Source organism: Schistocerca nitens, chromosome 4 (genome assembly GCF_023898315.1).
Source record: "Schistocerca nitens isolate TAMUIC-IGC-003100 chromosome 4, iqSchNite1.1, whole genome shotgun sequence".
In the NCBI taxonomy this organism is placed as follows: domain Eukaryota; kingdom Metazoa; phylum Arthropoda; class Insecta; order Orthoptera; family Acrididae; genus Schistocerca; species Schistocerca nitens.
The window spans coordinates 841,881,648-841,899,498 of NC_064617.1; the positions used below are offsets into that span (position 1 = coordinate 841,881,648).

Below are 17,851 nucleotides of genomic sequence, written 5' to 3' on the forward strand. Positions count from 1 at the left end.
CAAATATCGAGTAGTGTGTGCAGGACGCGCGAGCTAGAGGGGATCCCCCGGAGTGCCGAGTGGACGGCTTGGGTAAACTGGGCGGAGAGCAGTGCGAAGTTAGAGCGTGGAGTGCCGAGGCCGGGTGTGGTAGGTTCCCGCGAGGCGGGAATAGCTGTGCAAAAAAGCCAGCAGAAATTATTGCTATTTACCGGCAAAGGGAGTGGCCAACGCCGTGGTTTAACCCCTTTGTATCAATATTCGGCGGAAAAGTGAGAAAGTTTTATTATAAAGTGATTTCAGTGAGATTGAGTGCCGCTGTTATACTTCCGCGTCTACCGCGCCGGCATTACTTGGATTACAGTGACTGGATATTGCGTGTGACGATTAACAATAACTAAAGAGACCTGTGATGAGATTAGCCGTCATTAACAGTGTATTGACGAAGGCAGTGGCTGTCTCCTTATTTTTGTGCTTTGCTAAGAAATAGGTTTTGTTTATGAAACTGTGTTTGCTGTCCTCATTTCCACCAAACTATACTTATTACCATATTTGTGAGGATAGCACGGAATGTAACACCTCCTGAGCAGTCCAATCCGATTGCTAGCCCATTAGGTACACGGTCACATTATTTAATTATCTAATTTTGGGCTGCTAGTCAGATCCGCGAACGAGCGGATAACTAAAACCAGAATAAAAGGACGTGTTACACCTTGGCTTACCGTGGACAGGACTCGGACTAATGCAATTTTCGAACGCAGTGTTACACAATTGGCTTAGCGTGAAAAGAACAAGTGCAATTTTCGGACGAGAAAACAAAGTATTCAATGTGGAATCGGGACAGTACATGAATGTTAAAATCGCGATAAGGAACAGTGTAATATTTGAACAATACGAAGTAATAAATCGCACGATTGTGACTAAACTGTTTTTCTTGCCAGATGAGATAGCCAAATAACGTCAATAAACTGTGTTGTAAAGTGCAAACGCGAAAATCCGCGCGAAAAACTGTGAAAAGTGGACGTAAAAAAAAAAAAAAAAAAAGAGACACGTGTGAACAATAAAATAGTGAGACGAGCCAAGATTTCGTCACAAAAGTGGTTAGAAAAGTGTTTAATGATAACATGTTGACTGAAATTGCCCTTTGAACGGTGAAAATCGGGCGGTTTCGTGTGGACCCATAAACTGGTATGCTGACGATAACGTATTGTGGCGACGCAGTTAGGGAGTGACGTCTCGCAAAGCCACGTAGCAGTCGCGCCAAAGAGCTTCGACCCGCGAGGTGATTCCACACGACCTCCTACCACACAGCGACGCAACTTCGAGACAGCGAGCGCAGTCCCGGCATCTAGCGGCTGAACGACGAACTACGTCCGCCTACAGCGCCACGGAGCGGCCGACGGGGAACTACGTCACCTTCACGCGAGCTCCAACAGCGGACCGACCACGCCCATCTGAAACGTCAAAACATCGCGACTCGCGGTAACGTCGGTTGGTGAGTGAAGACGACGAGTTAGAGTAACAGTAAATTGCAGTGTGCAGTCTTCGTGTTAAATAAACAGTTTTAACTGATATTCGCGTTAGGGAAAATGCTAAATCGTACTAATTTCAGAAAAGTTGCGAAACATATTTTGAAGTCTAGCATGCTTATTGGGGCACACTGCATTGCATAAATGACAATTGTTTTTAGGAATTTGCATTTTTTTTAAATTTTGTGAATGTTGTGATTATCTTGTCTAAAATATTTTTGCATAAATTATGTATGTGAAAATTGTTTTTTGGAAATTTAGGTTTGTGAGAACAGTTATATTCAGTATTCATGCATGTTATATCATTTTGGGAACTAAGTGAAAGGGTTACAGGTACTGTTTGAGTAGGTTCATGGTAATTAGGAGTGTTTTGAATTATTGGAGGTTATTTTGTACTACTTGCCTGGGCATTAAATATAAACCAAAAATGTCTTCTGAAGATAGGCAGGTCTGTGAGGCAATAGTTGAAAGAAAAGTGGTAGGACAGAGAGACAGGGATGATTCAGGAATCAGTGATTGTGGATTGTCATTAGGAAGCCCAGCAGCACATTCAACTAGTTATCCCGAGACACCGGGACAAACGACGAGAAATAAGTCAGTTTCAGAGGGTACCGATATGTGGTCAATGTTGGTAGACTTGATAAAGAAGAGTTCGCAAGAAAGTAGAGAAAGGGAAGAAAGGTTACGAGAATCATTAGAGAAGAGTTCACAAGAAACAAGAGAATCATTAGAGAAGAGTTCACAAGATTTTCAAAAATCATTAAAGGAAGAATTACAAGAAAATAGAGAAGAAGGAAGAATACTCAGAGAATCATTAGAGAAGAATTCACAAGAAACAAGAGAATCATTAGAGAAGAGTTCACAAGAAACAAGAGAATCGTTAGAGAAGCGTTTACAAGAAACTAACGCATGGTTAGAAAGGAATTCACAAGAAACGAGAGAATCACTAAAGGAAGATTTACAAGAGATCAAAACATCACAAATGAAGATGGAAGATAATTTGAAGAAGGAAATGCAGGAGTTACAAGAACGACTGAAAATGGACATCGACGAAAGAGAGAGGAAGCTACAGACGAGCATAAAACAAGTCCAGGGAGACGTAGAGAAGGTGGAAGAAAGGTTAACAAAAAGGATAGAAGACGATGTTGAAGAAACGAAAGCCGAGCTGGGAGAAAGAATCAACGAAGTGGAAACAAAGTGCAATTATCGCATCGCCGAAGTGACGCAGAGGCAACAACAATGCCACGAGGCGGTTAGGGGGATAGAAGATAAGCAAAACCGACTAAATGTAAATCTGCAAAATGCTATAACCATACAACGAGAAGGAGAAAAGAGGGTTGAAATGGAGGTCAAGCAGTTACAACAGGGAGTGCAGCAATTAGAAAGCAAGACAGAGGAAATTGATAGACGAATTAGCAATGCCACCTTAGCCGTTGGGGAAAGTAAGGTCATTACATTGATGAGCAATGATAATCGGTGCATCCAAAGTAATACAGGGCAGAAGTTTAGACCAAAGGGAGGGTTGCACCCAATGATATTTATGAAATGGCTAAAAGGAGTTCTCCCAGCACATCTTAAGGACTCAGACAAGATTCAATTTGCAATAGATAGGATGGAAGGTGAGGCTTTCACTTGGGGAGTCAGGAAGAAGGAAGGGACTACGAGCTATGACCAATTTGAAGAGGAATTCTTAAAGAAATACTGGTCTAAAAGCCATCAATGTGCAGCAATTGAGGACCTACTCCATCGCAAATCACTTAGTACATGGAGGGGAACGTTGAGAGAGTTTGCTGAACATTTGTGGGAACTGAACGAAACCCTGGAACAACCCCTGAGTGATGACGTAATGATATCGGCAATAAAAAGAAGGTTGAATCACAGAATGCAAGAAACTATATCCGGGAGCCTGATTGAAGATAGGGAGGCGTTGATGAAGATACTGGAACAACTGGAATCTGTTCGAGCACAGGGATACGATCAACCTAATGTTCAAAATCGAGAGGGAGGTAATGACCCAAGGAATCATTTCAATAAGTCATCTAATTATAGAGGAAGAGGTGGCGGTTATGGATACAGGAACCGTGGTGGTGGACGGCAATGGAGAAATGATTGGAGGGGAAATGAAGAACCAAGAGATCATGAGAGAAGATGGGATAGGCGAAGGAATGACACGGTGCATATAGAAGAAGAAGAGAGACCGGAAAACTGAATGACACTCCAGATGAGGTCCGATCGGGAGTGAGAGCTACGAGGACCAGAATAAACCTCCTGAGACATGACGATGGTGGAGACCTCAGAGAAGATCTACTAGAGGAAAGAAGTGAGATTCCCAAAGAACCCAGGTTACCCATGATAGGAATCAAGTTATGTGGGCTGGACATCGAAGCATTAGTTGATACAGGAAGTGAAGCATGTGCAATATCCAAAAGATTGTATGAACAGATACTAAAAGCGAAGGTTAACTTACCTAGTTTCCCAGTGAGTGGAGTGAGGATCGTGAACGCCGTAGGGGCAAAGAGTAAACCTATTAAAGAGCAAGTATTAATTACATTTGAGATAGAGGAAGAAGAATATGAAGCAACATTTTTGGTAGTTACCGGATTGAACACATCGATTATTTTAGGGATAGATTGGTTAAATGAAGTTGATGCAGTAGTGAGTTTTGATGAAGGTACTATCAAAGTTAAAGGAAGAAAGGGCGAAGAAAAGAGGTTGAAATTTGCTGAAGGGAATGCGATCGAAGAAGAGGAAGAATTCAGAAGAATAAATTTGTGTCACGAAGAGGAACCCACCACGAGATACGCGGAAGAGGAACCAGGAGCAGAAGTATTGATATACCTTGAGGGACTAGCACGAGAAGATAGACATAAAGAGGACAAAATCGGAAAAAAATTGGAGGAAATGACGCACCTAGATGAGGGAGCTAAGAAGAAATTAGCTGCAATATTATACAAGCGTTGTAGAGTATTTTCTCAACGGCCAGGTATCATGCAAGGAGTGGAATGTAAATTGAAGATAAAGAACCATAAACCATTCAATATAAAACAGTATACCATTCCCCAAGCAAAACGAAAGGCAGTAGATGAAGAAATACAGAGGATGATGAACCTTGGGGTTATCGAACGGGCCAATAGTCAATACAACAACCCCCTATTTGTTGTTGATAAGAAAGATGGAAAAGTAAGGATAGTTTTGGATGCCCGGACAGTGAACAAAATCATCGAACCGGAGAGGGACAAACCAGAAACTATAGAAGAACTGATTCAAAAATTCCCAGGAGCAAAGGTGCTTAGTAGTATCGATTTGACGGCGGGGTACTGGCAGATACCGTTGGCCACAGAGTCTCGCCAGTATACAGCATTTACTTATGGGGGAAGGTGCTATCAATTTAGAGTGTTACCATTTGGACTTAACGTATCAGTGTCTGAGTTTATAAGAGCGATGGATAAGATACTAGGTGAAGAGTTACTTAAAAAGGTCACTGTCTACGTAGATGACCTGTTGATAGCAAGCGCATCATGGGAAGAGCATTTGGATAGACTGGATGCAATATTGGCGGCTTTTGAAACCGCGGGAGTAACTGTAAACCTGGATAAGTCGGAATTTGGCAAATCAAGGATAAAATTTCTGGGCCATATAATATCCGAGGAGGGTATCTATCCTGATCCTAGTAAATTGGAGGCTATTAGGAATTTTCCAGCTCCCCATAGTAAGAAACAGTTGCGAGCATTCTTTGGGGTGTGTGAGTTTTATAGGAAGTTTATCAAAGGACCCATGCTTAATGCACCGAATATGAGAGAATTAACCAAGGCAAGGATGCCGTGGCATTGGAATGCGGAATGTCAAACCGAATTTGAGAATATTAAGGACGCGCTATATAATGCAGATATCTTGTACCACCCAGATTTTTCCAAGGATTTTTATTTAGGAGCAGACAGCTCGGACTATGGACTAGGAATACATTTATACCAAGTAGATTTGAGCGGGAAAGGTGAGAGAATAAGAACTATAGCATTCGGTAGCAGAAGTCTAAATGCTTGGGAGAGAAAGTATTCAATTACTGAAAGGGAAGCACTGGCAATTGTGTGGGGCTTTAAGCGTTTCCGATATTATTTGGCTGGGAGACATGTGAAAGTCGTGACTGACCACAAGGCCCTTACATTTCTGACTACGAGCAAATTAAGGCATAGTAGACTAATGCGATGGGCCCTAGCATTACAAGACTATGATTTTGAAATAATTTATGAACCAGGAGCAACACACATAATACCTGATGCTTTGTCAAGATTACCAGCTGACTCAAGAGGAATGTTGTTGGAGAGGCCGGAAGGAGAAGGAGTTAGAATCAACCTGATGAAGGGAGTACAGTATGAAGAGTTTATAAGAAAGTTCCTAAGGAATGTGCGCAGGGAACAGAACGAGGACGAGAAATTAAAGACAATTAAAAACAAATACAGGTGTGCAGGAGAAGAAAGAATTCGCACATTCTATTATATTCACAATGGAATACTCTATAAAAGGAACAAGGAGGGTGAAGAGAACTGGAAACTCTGTATACCGGAGCATGTGGTAGAAAAATTAATTTGGTATACGCACTACAGTAATGCGCATTATGGACCGAAGAAGTGCTTGGAAAAGTTGAAATTGGATTGTGCATTCAACAACAAGGGAAGGCGTATACGTAAATTACTGAGTACATGTGACACCTGTCAAAAATCTAAGACGACCACAGTACAGCACAAAGGATATATGCATCCAATTGTACCGACAGCGATTAAGGACATAGTTGCAGTGGATCTATTTGGGCCACTTCCTGCCTCACGAGGGAATTATACACAAATCTTAGTAGCGGAAGAACTGGTTTCCAAGTATATAAAATTTTACCCGTTGAAGAAAGCTACTAGTAGAGCCATCATTAACCAATTTGAAAAAGACTATTTTCAAAAGGTGTGTATTCCTAAGCGAATATTGAGTGATAATGGGTCACAATTCAGGTCAAAGGAATGGACAGAGATGCTAAGGGAGCACGGAATAGAACAAATTGCCATTTCTAGATATAGGCCCGCTTCTAACCCAGCGGAACGAACCATGAAAGAGTTGAACCGTTTATGCCGCACCTACTGTCATAGGAAGCATGGTTCATGGAAGGAATATCTGGAAGAATTTGAGCGGGTTAGGAATCATCTCCCACATGATTCCACAGGGTTTGCACCATGTGAAGTATTGCTCAACCAGGAACCCGATAGTATTTTTCGTGAGTTGGTAGTCTACCCACCAGGGAGTTCATTGACCTGGGAGAGGAAATTGGAGCTGGTGGAATTAAGTATGAAGGAGAAGACCAGGAAAAGACAGGAAAGACACGACAAACTAGTGAAACCAATTACTTACCGAGTAGGAGATCTGGTATTAGTAAAGGTTCATGCTAAATCAAAGAAAATAAACTCTGAGATACATAAGTTTAACCATGTTTATAAAGGACCATACAGGATTATAAAAATTAGTCATCCTAACACTGTGGAATTGGAATATGCACGGACAAAGAGAGTGCATGGCAAAGAGCATGTGGAAAACATAAAAAGGTACTACTCGCACGAGAGTAGAAATAACCCAGGTGAGGAGGAGGAACTCGACTAGGGTGAATGAATGAACTGAGAGTGTCTAAACTCCTTGAAGTAGTGGCGTAGAATATATTAGGACAATTAGCTATAGAATGGACAATTGAAAGAGGGAAGTGTTTGTTTACATTTGTGCTTTGTGATATATTAGAATTAGAATTGAAAATTTCATGTCAAAGACTATCTCAGAATGAATATAAAACTGGTAATAATTATGTAATAGTAATAATCCATATGTTCTGTATTTAGGTAAGGAATTTTTGAGTGTATATGCTGTGTATGTTTTCATTTTGATATTGGACTACAGACGACTTGCTGGTTGAACTGAAAATTTGTAATTTTGAATAATGCCATTTATGTGATGTACTAACCTTTTTTGTAGAAATTGTTATGGAGGCAGCCTACTACCGGAGTCCAGGATTATTTTGAAAAATTGTAAATTCATTAATAATTTGTATTGCATGTTTTGATTCAATGTAACTATGTTTTTAAATCCCTAGCCGATTCTTTTTCACCTGTGGTTCAAAAGAAGTTTTTGAGGGCGGGGATGTGAGGGGTCCGCAGGCCCTTACTATTAAAATTTGCGCTCACACAGGTCGGTAGGGCAAATATCGAGTAGTGTGTGCAGGACGCGCGAGCTAGAGGGGATCCCCCGGAGTGCCGAGTGGACGGCTTGGGTAAACTGGGCGGAGAGCAGTGCGAAGTTAGAGCGTGGAGTGCCGAGGCCGGGTGTGGTAGGTTCCCGCGAGGCGGGAATAGCTGTGCAAAAAAGCCAGCAGAAATTATTGCTATTTACCGGCAAAGGGAGTGGCCAACGCCGTGGTTTAACCCCTTTGTATCAATATTCGGCGGAAAAGTGAGAAAGTTTTATTATAAAGTGATTTCAGTGAGATTGAGTGCCGCTGTTATACTTCCGCGTCTACCGCGCCGGCATTACTTGGATTACAGTGACTGGATATTGCGTGTGACGATTAACAATAACTAAAGAGACCTGTGATGAGATTAGCCGTCATTAACAGTGTATTGACGAAGGCAGTGGCTGTCTCCTTATTTTTGTGCTTTGCTAAGAAATAGGTTTTGTTTATGAAACTGTGTTTGCTGTCCTCATTTCCACCAAACTATACTTATTACCATATTTGTGAGGATAGCACGGAATGTAACACCTCCTGAGCAGTCCAATCCGATTGCTAGCCCATTAGGTACACGGTCACATTATTTAATTATCTAATTTTGGGCTGCTAGTCAGATCCGCGAACGAGCGGATAACTAAAACCAGAATAAAAGGACGTGTTACACCTTGGCTTACCGTGGACAGGACTCGGTCTAATGCAATTTTCGAACGCAGTGATACTCAATTGGCTTAGCGTGAAAAGAACAAGTGCAATTTTCGGACGAGAAAACAAAATATTCAATGTGGAATCGGGACAGTACATGAATGTTAAAATCGCGATAAGGAACAGTGTAATATTTGAACAATACGAAGTAATAAATCGCACGATTGTGACTAAACTGTTTTTCTTGCCAGATGAGATAGCCAAATAACGTCAATAAACTGTGTTGTAAAGTGCAAACGCGAAAATCCGCGCGAAAAACTGTGAAAAGTGGACGTAAAAAAAAAAAAAAAGAGACACGTGTGAACAATAAAATAGTGAGACGAGCCAAGATTTCGTCACAAAAGTGGTTAGAAAAGTGTTTAATGATAACATGTTGACTGAAATTGCCCTTTGAACGGTGAAAATCGGGCGGTTTCGTGTGGACCCATAAACTGGTATGCTGACGATAACGTATTGTGGCGACGCAGTTAGGGAGTGACGTCACGCAAAGCCACGTAGCAGTCGCGCCAAAGAGCTTCGACCCGCGAGGTGATTCCACACGACCTCCTACCACACAGCGACGCAACTTCGAGACAGCGAGCGCAGTCCCGGCATCTAGCGGCTGAACGACGAACTACGTCCGCCTACAGCGCCACGGAGCGGCCGACGGGGAACTACGTCACCTTCACGCGAGCTCCAACAGCGGACCGACCACGCCCATCTGAAACGTCAAAACATCGCGACTCGCGGTAACGTCGGTTGGTGAGTGAAGACGACGAGTTAGAGTAACAGTAAATTGCAGTGTGCAGTCTTCGTGATAAATAAACAGTTTTAACTGATATTCGCGTTAGGGAAAATGCTAAATCGTACTAATTTCAGAAAAGTTGCGAAACATATTTTGAAGTCTAGCATGCTTATTGGGGCACACTGCATTCCATAAATGACAATTGTTTTTAGGAATTTGCATTTTTTTTAAATTTTGTGAATGTTGTGATTATCTTGTCTAAAATATTTTTGCATAAATTATGTATGTGAAAATTGTTTTTTGGAAATTTAGGTTTGTGAGAACAGTTATATTCAGTATTCATGCATGTTATATCATTTTGGGAACTAAGTGAAAGGGTTACAGGTACTGTTTGAGTAGGTTCATGGTAATTAGGAGTGTTTTGAATTATTGGAGGTTATTTTGTACTACTTGCCTGGGCATTAAATATAAACCAAAAATGTCTTCTGAAGATAGGCAGGTCTGTGAGGCAATAGTTGAAAGAAAAGGGGTAGGACAGAGAGACAGGGATGATTCAGGAATCAGTGATTGTGGATTGTCATTAGGAAGCCCAGCAGCACATTCAACTAGTTATCCCGAGACACCGGGACAAACGACGAGAAATAAGTCAGTTTCAGAGGGTACCGATATGTGGTCAATGTTGGTAGACTTGATAAAGAAGAGTTCGCAAGAAAGTAGAGAAAGGGAAGAAAGGTTACGAGAATCATTAGAGAAGAGTTCACAAGAAACAAGAGAATCATTAGAGAAGAGTTCACAAGATTTTCAAAAATCATTAAAGGAAGAATTACAAGAAAATAGAGAAGAAGGAAGAATACTCAGAGAATCATTAGAGAAGAATTCACAAGAAACAAGAGAATCATTAGAGAAGAGTTCACAAGAAACAAGAGAATCGTTAGAGAAGCGTTTACAAGAAACTAACGCATGGTTAGAAAGGAATTCACAAGAAACGAGAGAATCACTAAAGGAAGATTTACAAGAGATCAAAACATCACAAATGAAGATGGAAGATAATTTGAAGAAGGAAATGCAGGAGTTACAAGAACGACTGAAAATGGACATCGACGAAAGAGAGAGGAAGCTACAGACGAGCATAAAACAAGTCCAGGGAGACGTAGAGAAGGTGGAAGGAAGGTTAACAAAAAGGATAGAAGACGATGTTGAAGAAACGAAAGCCGAGCTGGGAGAAAGAATCAACGAAGTGGAAACAAAGTGCAATTATCGCATCGCCGAAGTGACGCAGAGGCAACAACAATGCCACGAGGCGGTTAGGGGGATAGAAGATAAGCAAAACCGACTAAATATAAATCTGCAAAATGCTATAACCATACAACGAGAAGGAGAAAAGAGGGTTGAAATGGAGGTCAAGCAGTTACAACAGGGAGTGCAGCAATTAGAAAGCAAGACAGAGGAAATTGATAGACGAATTAGCAATGCCACCTTAGCCGTTGGGGAAAGTAAGGTCATTACATTGATGAGCAATGATAATCGGTGCATCCAAAGTAATACAGGGCAGAAGTTTAGACCAAAGGGAGGGTTGCACCCAATGATATTTATGAAATGGCTAAAAGGAGTTCTCCCAGCACATCTTAAGGACTCAGACAAGATTCAATTTGCAATAGATAGGATGGAAGGTGAGGCTTTCACTTGGGGAGTCAGGAAGAAGGAAGGGACTACGAGCTATGACCAATTTGAAGAGGAATTCTTAAAGAAATACTGGTCTAAAAGCCATCAATGTGCAGCAATTGAGGACCTACTCCATCGCAAATCACTTAGTACATGGAGGGGAACGTTGAGAGAGTTTGCTGAACATTTGTGGGAACTGAACGAAACCCTGGAACAACCCCTGAGTGATGACGTAATGATATCGGCAATAAAAAGAAGGTTGAATCACAGAATGCAAGAAACTATATCCGGGAGCCTGATTGAAGATAGGGAGGCGTTGATGAAGATACTGGAACAACTGGAATCTGTTCGAGCACAGGGATACGATCAACCTAATGTTCAAAATCGAGAGGGAGGTAATGACCCAAGGAATCATTTCAATAAGTCATCTAATTATAGAGGAAGAGGTGGCGGTTATGGATACAGGAACCGTGGTGGTGGACGGCAATGGAGAAATGATTGGAGGGGAAATGAAGAACCAAGAGATCATGAGAGAAGATGGGATAGGCGAAGGAATGACACGGTGCATATAGAAGAAGAAGAGAGACCGGAAAACTGAATGACACTCCAGATGAGGTCCGATCGGGAGTGAGAGCTACGAGGACCAGAATAAACCTCCTGAGACATGACGATGGTGGAGACCTCAGAGAAGATCTACTAGAGGAAAGAAGTGAGATTCCCAAAGAACCCAGGTTACCCATGATAGGAATCAAGTTATGTGGGCTGGACATCGAAGCATTAGTTGATACAGGAAGTGAAGCATGTGCAATATCCAAAAGATTGTATGAACAGATACTAAAAGCGAAGGTTAACTTACCTAGTTTCCCAGTGAGTGGAGTGAGGATCGTGAACGCCGTAGGGGCAAAGAGTAAACCTATTAAAGAGCAAGTATTAATTACATTTGAGATAGAGGAAGAAGAATATGAAGCAACATTTTTGGTAGTTACCGGATTGAACACATCGATTATTTTAGGGATAGATTGGTTAAATGAAGTTGATGCAGTAGTGAGTTTTGATGAAGGTACTATCAAAGTTAAAGGAAGAAAGGGCGAAGAAAAGAGGTTGAAATTTGCTGAAGGGAATGCGATCGAAGAAGAGGAAGAATTCAGAAGAATAAATTTGTGTCACGAAGAGGAACCCACCACGAGATACGGGGAAGAGGAACCAGGAGCAGAAGTATTGATATACCTTGAGGGACTAGCACGAGAAGATAGACATAAAGAGGACAAAATCGGAAAAAAATTGGAGGAAATGACGCACCTAGATGAGGGAGCTAAGAAGAAATTAGCTGCAATACTATACAAGCGTTGTAGAGTATTTTCTCAACGGCCAGGTATCATGCAAGGAGTGGAATGTAAATTGAAGATAAAGAACCATAAACCATTCAATATAAAACAGTATACCATTCCCCAAGCAAAACGAAAGGCAGTAGATGAAGAAATACAGAGGATGATGAACCTTGGGGTTATCGAACGGGCCAATAGTCAATACAACAACCCCCTATTTGTTGTTGATAAGAAAGATGGAAAAGTAAGGATAGTTTTGGATGCCCGGACAGTGAACAAAATCATCGAACCGGAGAGGGACAAACCAGAAACTATAGAAGAACTGATTCAAAAATTCCCAGGAGCAAAGGTGCTTAGTAGTATCGATTTGACGGCGGGGTACTGGCAGATACCGTTGGCCACAGAGTCTCGCCAGTATACAGCATTTACTTATGGGGGAAGGTGCTATCAATTTAGAGTGTTACCATTTGGACTTAACGTATCAGTGTCTGAGTTTATAAGAGCGATGGATAAGATACTAGGTGAAGAGTTACTTAAAAAGGTCACTGTCTACGTAGATGACCTGTTGATAGCAAGCGCATCATGGGAAGAGCATTTGGATAGACTGGATGCAATATTGGCGGCTTTTGAAACCGCGGGAGTAACTGTAAACCTGGATAAGTCGGAATTTGGCAAATCAAGGATAAAATTTCTGGGCCATATAATATCCGAGGAGGGTATCTATCCTGATCCTAGTAAATTGGAGGCTATTAGGAATTTTCCAGCTCCCCATAGTAAGAAACAGTTGCGAGCATTCTTTGGGGTGTGTGAGTTTTATAGGAAGTTTATCAAAGGACCCATGCTTAATGCACCGAATATGAGAGAATTAACCAAGGCAAGGATGCCGTGGCATTGGAATGCGGAATGTCAAACCGAATTTGAGAATATTAAGGACGCGCTATATAATGCAGATATCTTGTACCACCCAGATTTTTCCAAGGATTTTTATTTAGGAGCAGACAGCTCGGACTATGGACTAGGAATACATTTATACCAAGTAGATTTGAGCGGGAAAGGTGAGAGAATAAGAACTATAGCATTCGGTAGCAGAAGTCTAAATGCTTGGGAGAGAAAGTATTCAATTACTGAAAGGGAAGCACTGGCAATTGTGTGGGGCTTTAAGCGTTTCCGATATTATTTGGCTGGGAGACATGTGAAAGTCGTGACTGACCACAAGGCCCTTACATTTCTGACTACGAGCAAATTAAGGCATAGTAGACTAACGCGATGGGCCCTAGCATTACAAGACTATGATTTCGAAATAATTTATGAACCAGGAGCAACACACATTATACCTGATGCCTTGTCAAGATTACCAGCTGACTCAAGAGGAATGTTGTTGGAGAGGCCGGAAGGAGAAGGAGTTAGAATCAACCTGATGAAGGGAGTACAGTATGAAGAGTTTATAAGAAAGTTCCTAAGGAATGTGCGCAGGGAACAGAACGAGGACGAGAAATTAAAGACAATTAAAAACAAATACAGGTGTGCAGGAGAAGAAAGAATTCGCACATTCTATTATATTCACAATGGAATACTCTATAAAAGGAACAAGGAGGGTGAAGAGAACTGGAAACTCTGTATACCGGAGCATGTGGTAGAAAAATTAATTTGGTATACGCACTACAGTAATGCGCATTATGGACCGAAGAAGTGCTTGGAAAAGTTGAAATTGGATTGTGCATTCAACAACAAGGGAAGGCGTATACGTAAATTACTGAGTACATGTGACACCTGTCAAAAATCTAAGACGACCACAGTACAGCACAAAGGATATATGCATCCAATTGTACCGACAGCGATTAAGGACATAGTTGCAGTGGATCTATTTGGGCCACTTCCTGCCTCACGAGGGAATTATACACAAATCTTAGTAGCGGAAGAACTGGTTTCCAAGTATATAAAATTTTACCCGTTGAAGAAAGCTACTAGTAGAGCCATCATTAACCAATTTGAAAAAGACTATTTTCAAAAGGTGTGTATTCCTAAGCGAATATTGAGTGATAATGGGTCACAATTCAGGTCAAAGGAATGGACAGAGATGCTAAGGGAGCACGGAATAGAACAAATTGCCATTTCTAGATATAGGCCCGCTTCTAACCCAGCGGAACGAACCATGAAAGAGTTGAACCGTTTATGCCGCACCTACTGTCATAGGAAGCATGGTTCATGGAAGGAATATCTGGAAGAATTTGAGCGGGTTAGGAATCATCTCCCACATGATTCCACAGGGTTTGCACCATGTGAAGTATTGCTCAACCAGGAACCCGATAGTATTTTTCGTGAGTTGGTAGTCTACCCACCAGGGAGTTCATTGACCTGGGAGAGGAAATTGGAGCTGGTGGAATTAAGTATGAAGGAGAAGACCAGGAAAAGACAGGAAAGACACGACAAACTAGTGAAACCAATTACTTACCGAGTAGGAGATCTGGTATTAGTAAAGGTTCATGCTAAATCAAAGAAAATAAACTCTGAGATACATAAGTTTAACCATGTTTATAAAGGACCATACAGGATTATAAAAATTAGTCATCCTAACACTGTGGAATTGGAATATGCACGGACAAAGAGAGTGCATGGCAAAGAGCATGTGGAAAACATAAAAAGGTACTACTCGCACGAGAGTAGAAATAACCCAGGTGAGGAGGAGGAACTCGACTAGGGTGAATGAATGAACTGAGAGTGTCTAAACTCCTTGAAGTAGTGGCGTAGAATATATTAGGACAATTAGCTATAGAATGGACAATTGAAAGAGGGAAGTGTTTGTTTACATTTGTGCTTTGTGATATATTAGAATTAGAATTGAAAATTTCATGTCAAAGACTATCTCAGAATGAATATAAAACTGGTAATAATTATGTAATAGTAATAATCCATATGTTCTGTATTTAGGTAAGGAATTTTTGAGTGTATATGCTGTGTATGTTTTCATTTTGATATTGGACTACAGACGACTTGCTGGTTGAACTGAAAATTTGTAATTTTGAATAATGCCATTTATGTGATGTACTAACCTTTTTTGTAGAAATTGTTATGGAGGCAGCCCACTACCGGAGTCCAGGATTATTTTGAAAAATTGTAAATTCATTAATAATTTGTATTGCATGTTTTGATTCAATGTAACTATGTTTTTAAATCCCTAGCCGATTCTTTTTCACCTGTGGTTCAAAAGAAGTTTTTGAGGGCGGGGATGTAAGGGGTCCGCAGGCCCTTACTATTAAAATTTGCGCTCACACAGGTCGGTAGGGCAAATATCGAGTAGTGTGTGCAGGACGCGCGAGCTAGAGGGGATCCCCCGGAGTGCCGAGTGGACGGCTTGGGTAAACTGGGCGGAGAGCAGTGCGAAGTTAGAGCGTGGAGTGCCGAGGCCGGGTGTGGTAGGTTCCCGCGAGGCGGGAATAGCTGTGCAAAAAAGCCAGCAGAAATTATTGCTATTTACCGGCAAAGGGAGTGGCCAACGCCGTGGTTTAACCCCTTTGTATCAATATTCGGCGGAAAAGTGAGAAAGTTTTATTATAAAGTGATTTCAGTGAGATTGAGTGCCGCTGTTATACTTCCGCGTCTACCGCGCCGGCATTACTTGGATTACAGTGACTGGATATTGCGTGTGACGATTAACAATAACTAAAGAGACCTGTGATGAGATTAGCCGTCATTAACAGTGTATTGACGAAGGCAGTGGCTGTCTCCTTATTTTTGTGCTTTGCTAAGAAATAGGTTTTGTTTATGAAACTGTGTTTGCTGTCCTCATTTCCACCAAACTATACTTATTACCATATTTGTGAGGATAGCACGGAATGTAACACCTCCTGAGCAGTCCAATCCGATTGCTAGCCCATTAGGTACACGGTCACATTATTTAATTATCTAATTTTGGGCTGCTAGTCAGATCCGCGAACGAGCGGATAACTAAAACCAGAATAAAAGGACGTGTTACGACTTACAACTTGCTGACATGAGGAAAATTTCCATCCGATTTCTCATACTCAAACAGCAGTTGACTGGCGTTTCCTGGTGAAACGTTGTTGTGATGCCTCGTGTAAGGAGGAGAAATACGTACCATCGCGTTTCCGACTTTGATAAAGGTCGGATTGTAGCCTATCGCGATTGCGGTTTATCGGATCGCGACATTGCTTCTCGCGTTGGTCGAGATCCAATGACTGTTAGCAGAATATGGAATCGGTGGGTTCAGGAGAGTAATAGGGAACGCCGTGCTGGATGCCAACGGCCTCGTATCACTATCAGTCGAGATGACGGGCATCGTATCCGCATGGCTGTATCGGATCGTGCAGCCACTTCTCGATGTCTGAGTCAACAGATGGGGACTTTTGCAAGACAACAACCATCTGCACGAACAGTTCGACGACGTTTGCAGCAGCATGGACTATCACCTCAGAGACCATGGCTGCGGTTACCCTTGACGATGCATCACAGACAGAAGCGCCTGCGAAAGTGTACTCAACGACGAACCTGGGTGCACGAATGGCAAAACGTCGTTTTTTTTCCGATGAATCCAGGTTCTGTTTACAGCATCATGGTGGTCGCATCCCTGTTGTGCGATATCGCGATGAACGCACATTGGAAGCGTGTATTTGTCATCGCCATACTGGCGTATCACCCGGCGTGATGGTATGGGGTGCCATTGGTTACACGTCTCGGTCACCACTTGTTCGCAGTGACGGCACTTTGAATAGTGGACGTTACATTTCAGATGTGTTACGACCCGTGGCTCTACCCTTCATTCCATTCCTGCAAAACTCTACATTTCAGCAGGATAATGCACGACTGCATGTTGCAGGTCCTGTACAGGCCTTTCTGGATACAGAAAATGTTCGACTGCTGTCCTGGCCAGCACATTCTCCAGATCTTTCTTCAACTGAAAACGTCTGGTCAATGGTGGCCAAGCAACTTGCTCGTCACAATACGCCAGTCACTACTGTTGATGAACTGTGGTATCGTGTTGAAGCTGCGTGGGCATTTGTACCCGTACACACCATCCAAGCTCTGTTTGACTCAATGCCCAGGCGTATCAAAGCCGTTATTATGGCCAGATGTGGTTGTTCTGGATACTGATTTCTCAGGATCTATTCACCCAATTTCCGTCAAAACGTAATCACATGTCAGTTTTAGGATAATATATTTGTCCAATGAATACCCGTTTATCATCTGCATTTCTTCTTCGTTTAGCAATTTTCAAGGCCAGTAGTGTATGTTCGTGGGAGCACGGATCCCTTACACATTGCAGGATGACAGGTTAAGGTAGGTGCGAGGTAAGCCATTTCAAATGCGTAACGCTAGAGCATTAACCCTCTGACCACTGGAGACGCACTACCTGCTTGGCGCGCTGAGGCGCCGCGGCCTGTGGCGTAATCCAGCTACCTGCGTCTGTCCGTCCCTCGGAGCCGCCGCCAGGACCGGAGCGGCCAGCACTGCCCAACACAGGAATCGTTAGCGCTAGGATTTCACCCAGGACAAGTCCAGCCCACTGACCTCCGGTTTTGCCGGTCTTTGTTCGGCGCCTGGGCATCGTTTCAGTTGACCCACGTGGTTTACCGCGTCCGGTCGCACTTGGAGTGAATGTTAAATTAATGTCTTGCTAGGTCTTAAATTTTGCCAGATAGTTAGAAGACACGTTACAAAAAACGTG

At 42.2% G+C, this 17,851-nt stretch overlaps 2 protein-coding genes across 2 annotated transcripts; both read left to right on the top strand.

Annotated features, from left to right (window-relative positions):
• The first annotated feature begins 2,133 nt into the window (after positions 1-2,133).
• Positions 2,134-3,717, top strand: LOC126252603 (golgin subfamily A member 6-like protein 1). Its single transcript, XM_049953506.1, has one exon. It carries the CDS (start codon positions 2,134-2,136, stop codon positions 3,715-3,717), a length of 1,584 nt encoding a protein of 527 aa, XP_049809463.1.
• Positions 3,718-9,857: 6,140 nt separating this feature from the next.
• On the top strand, positions 9,858-11,441 carry LOC126252604 (golgin subfamily A member 6-like protein 1). Its single transcript, XM_049953507.1, has one exon. It carries the CDS (start codon positions 9,858-9,860, stop codon positions 11,439-11,441), a length of 1,584 nt encoding a protein of 527 aa, XP_049809464.1.
• Positions 11,442-17,851: the final 6,410 nt, after the last annotated feature.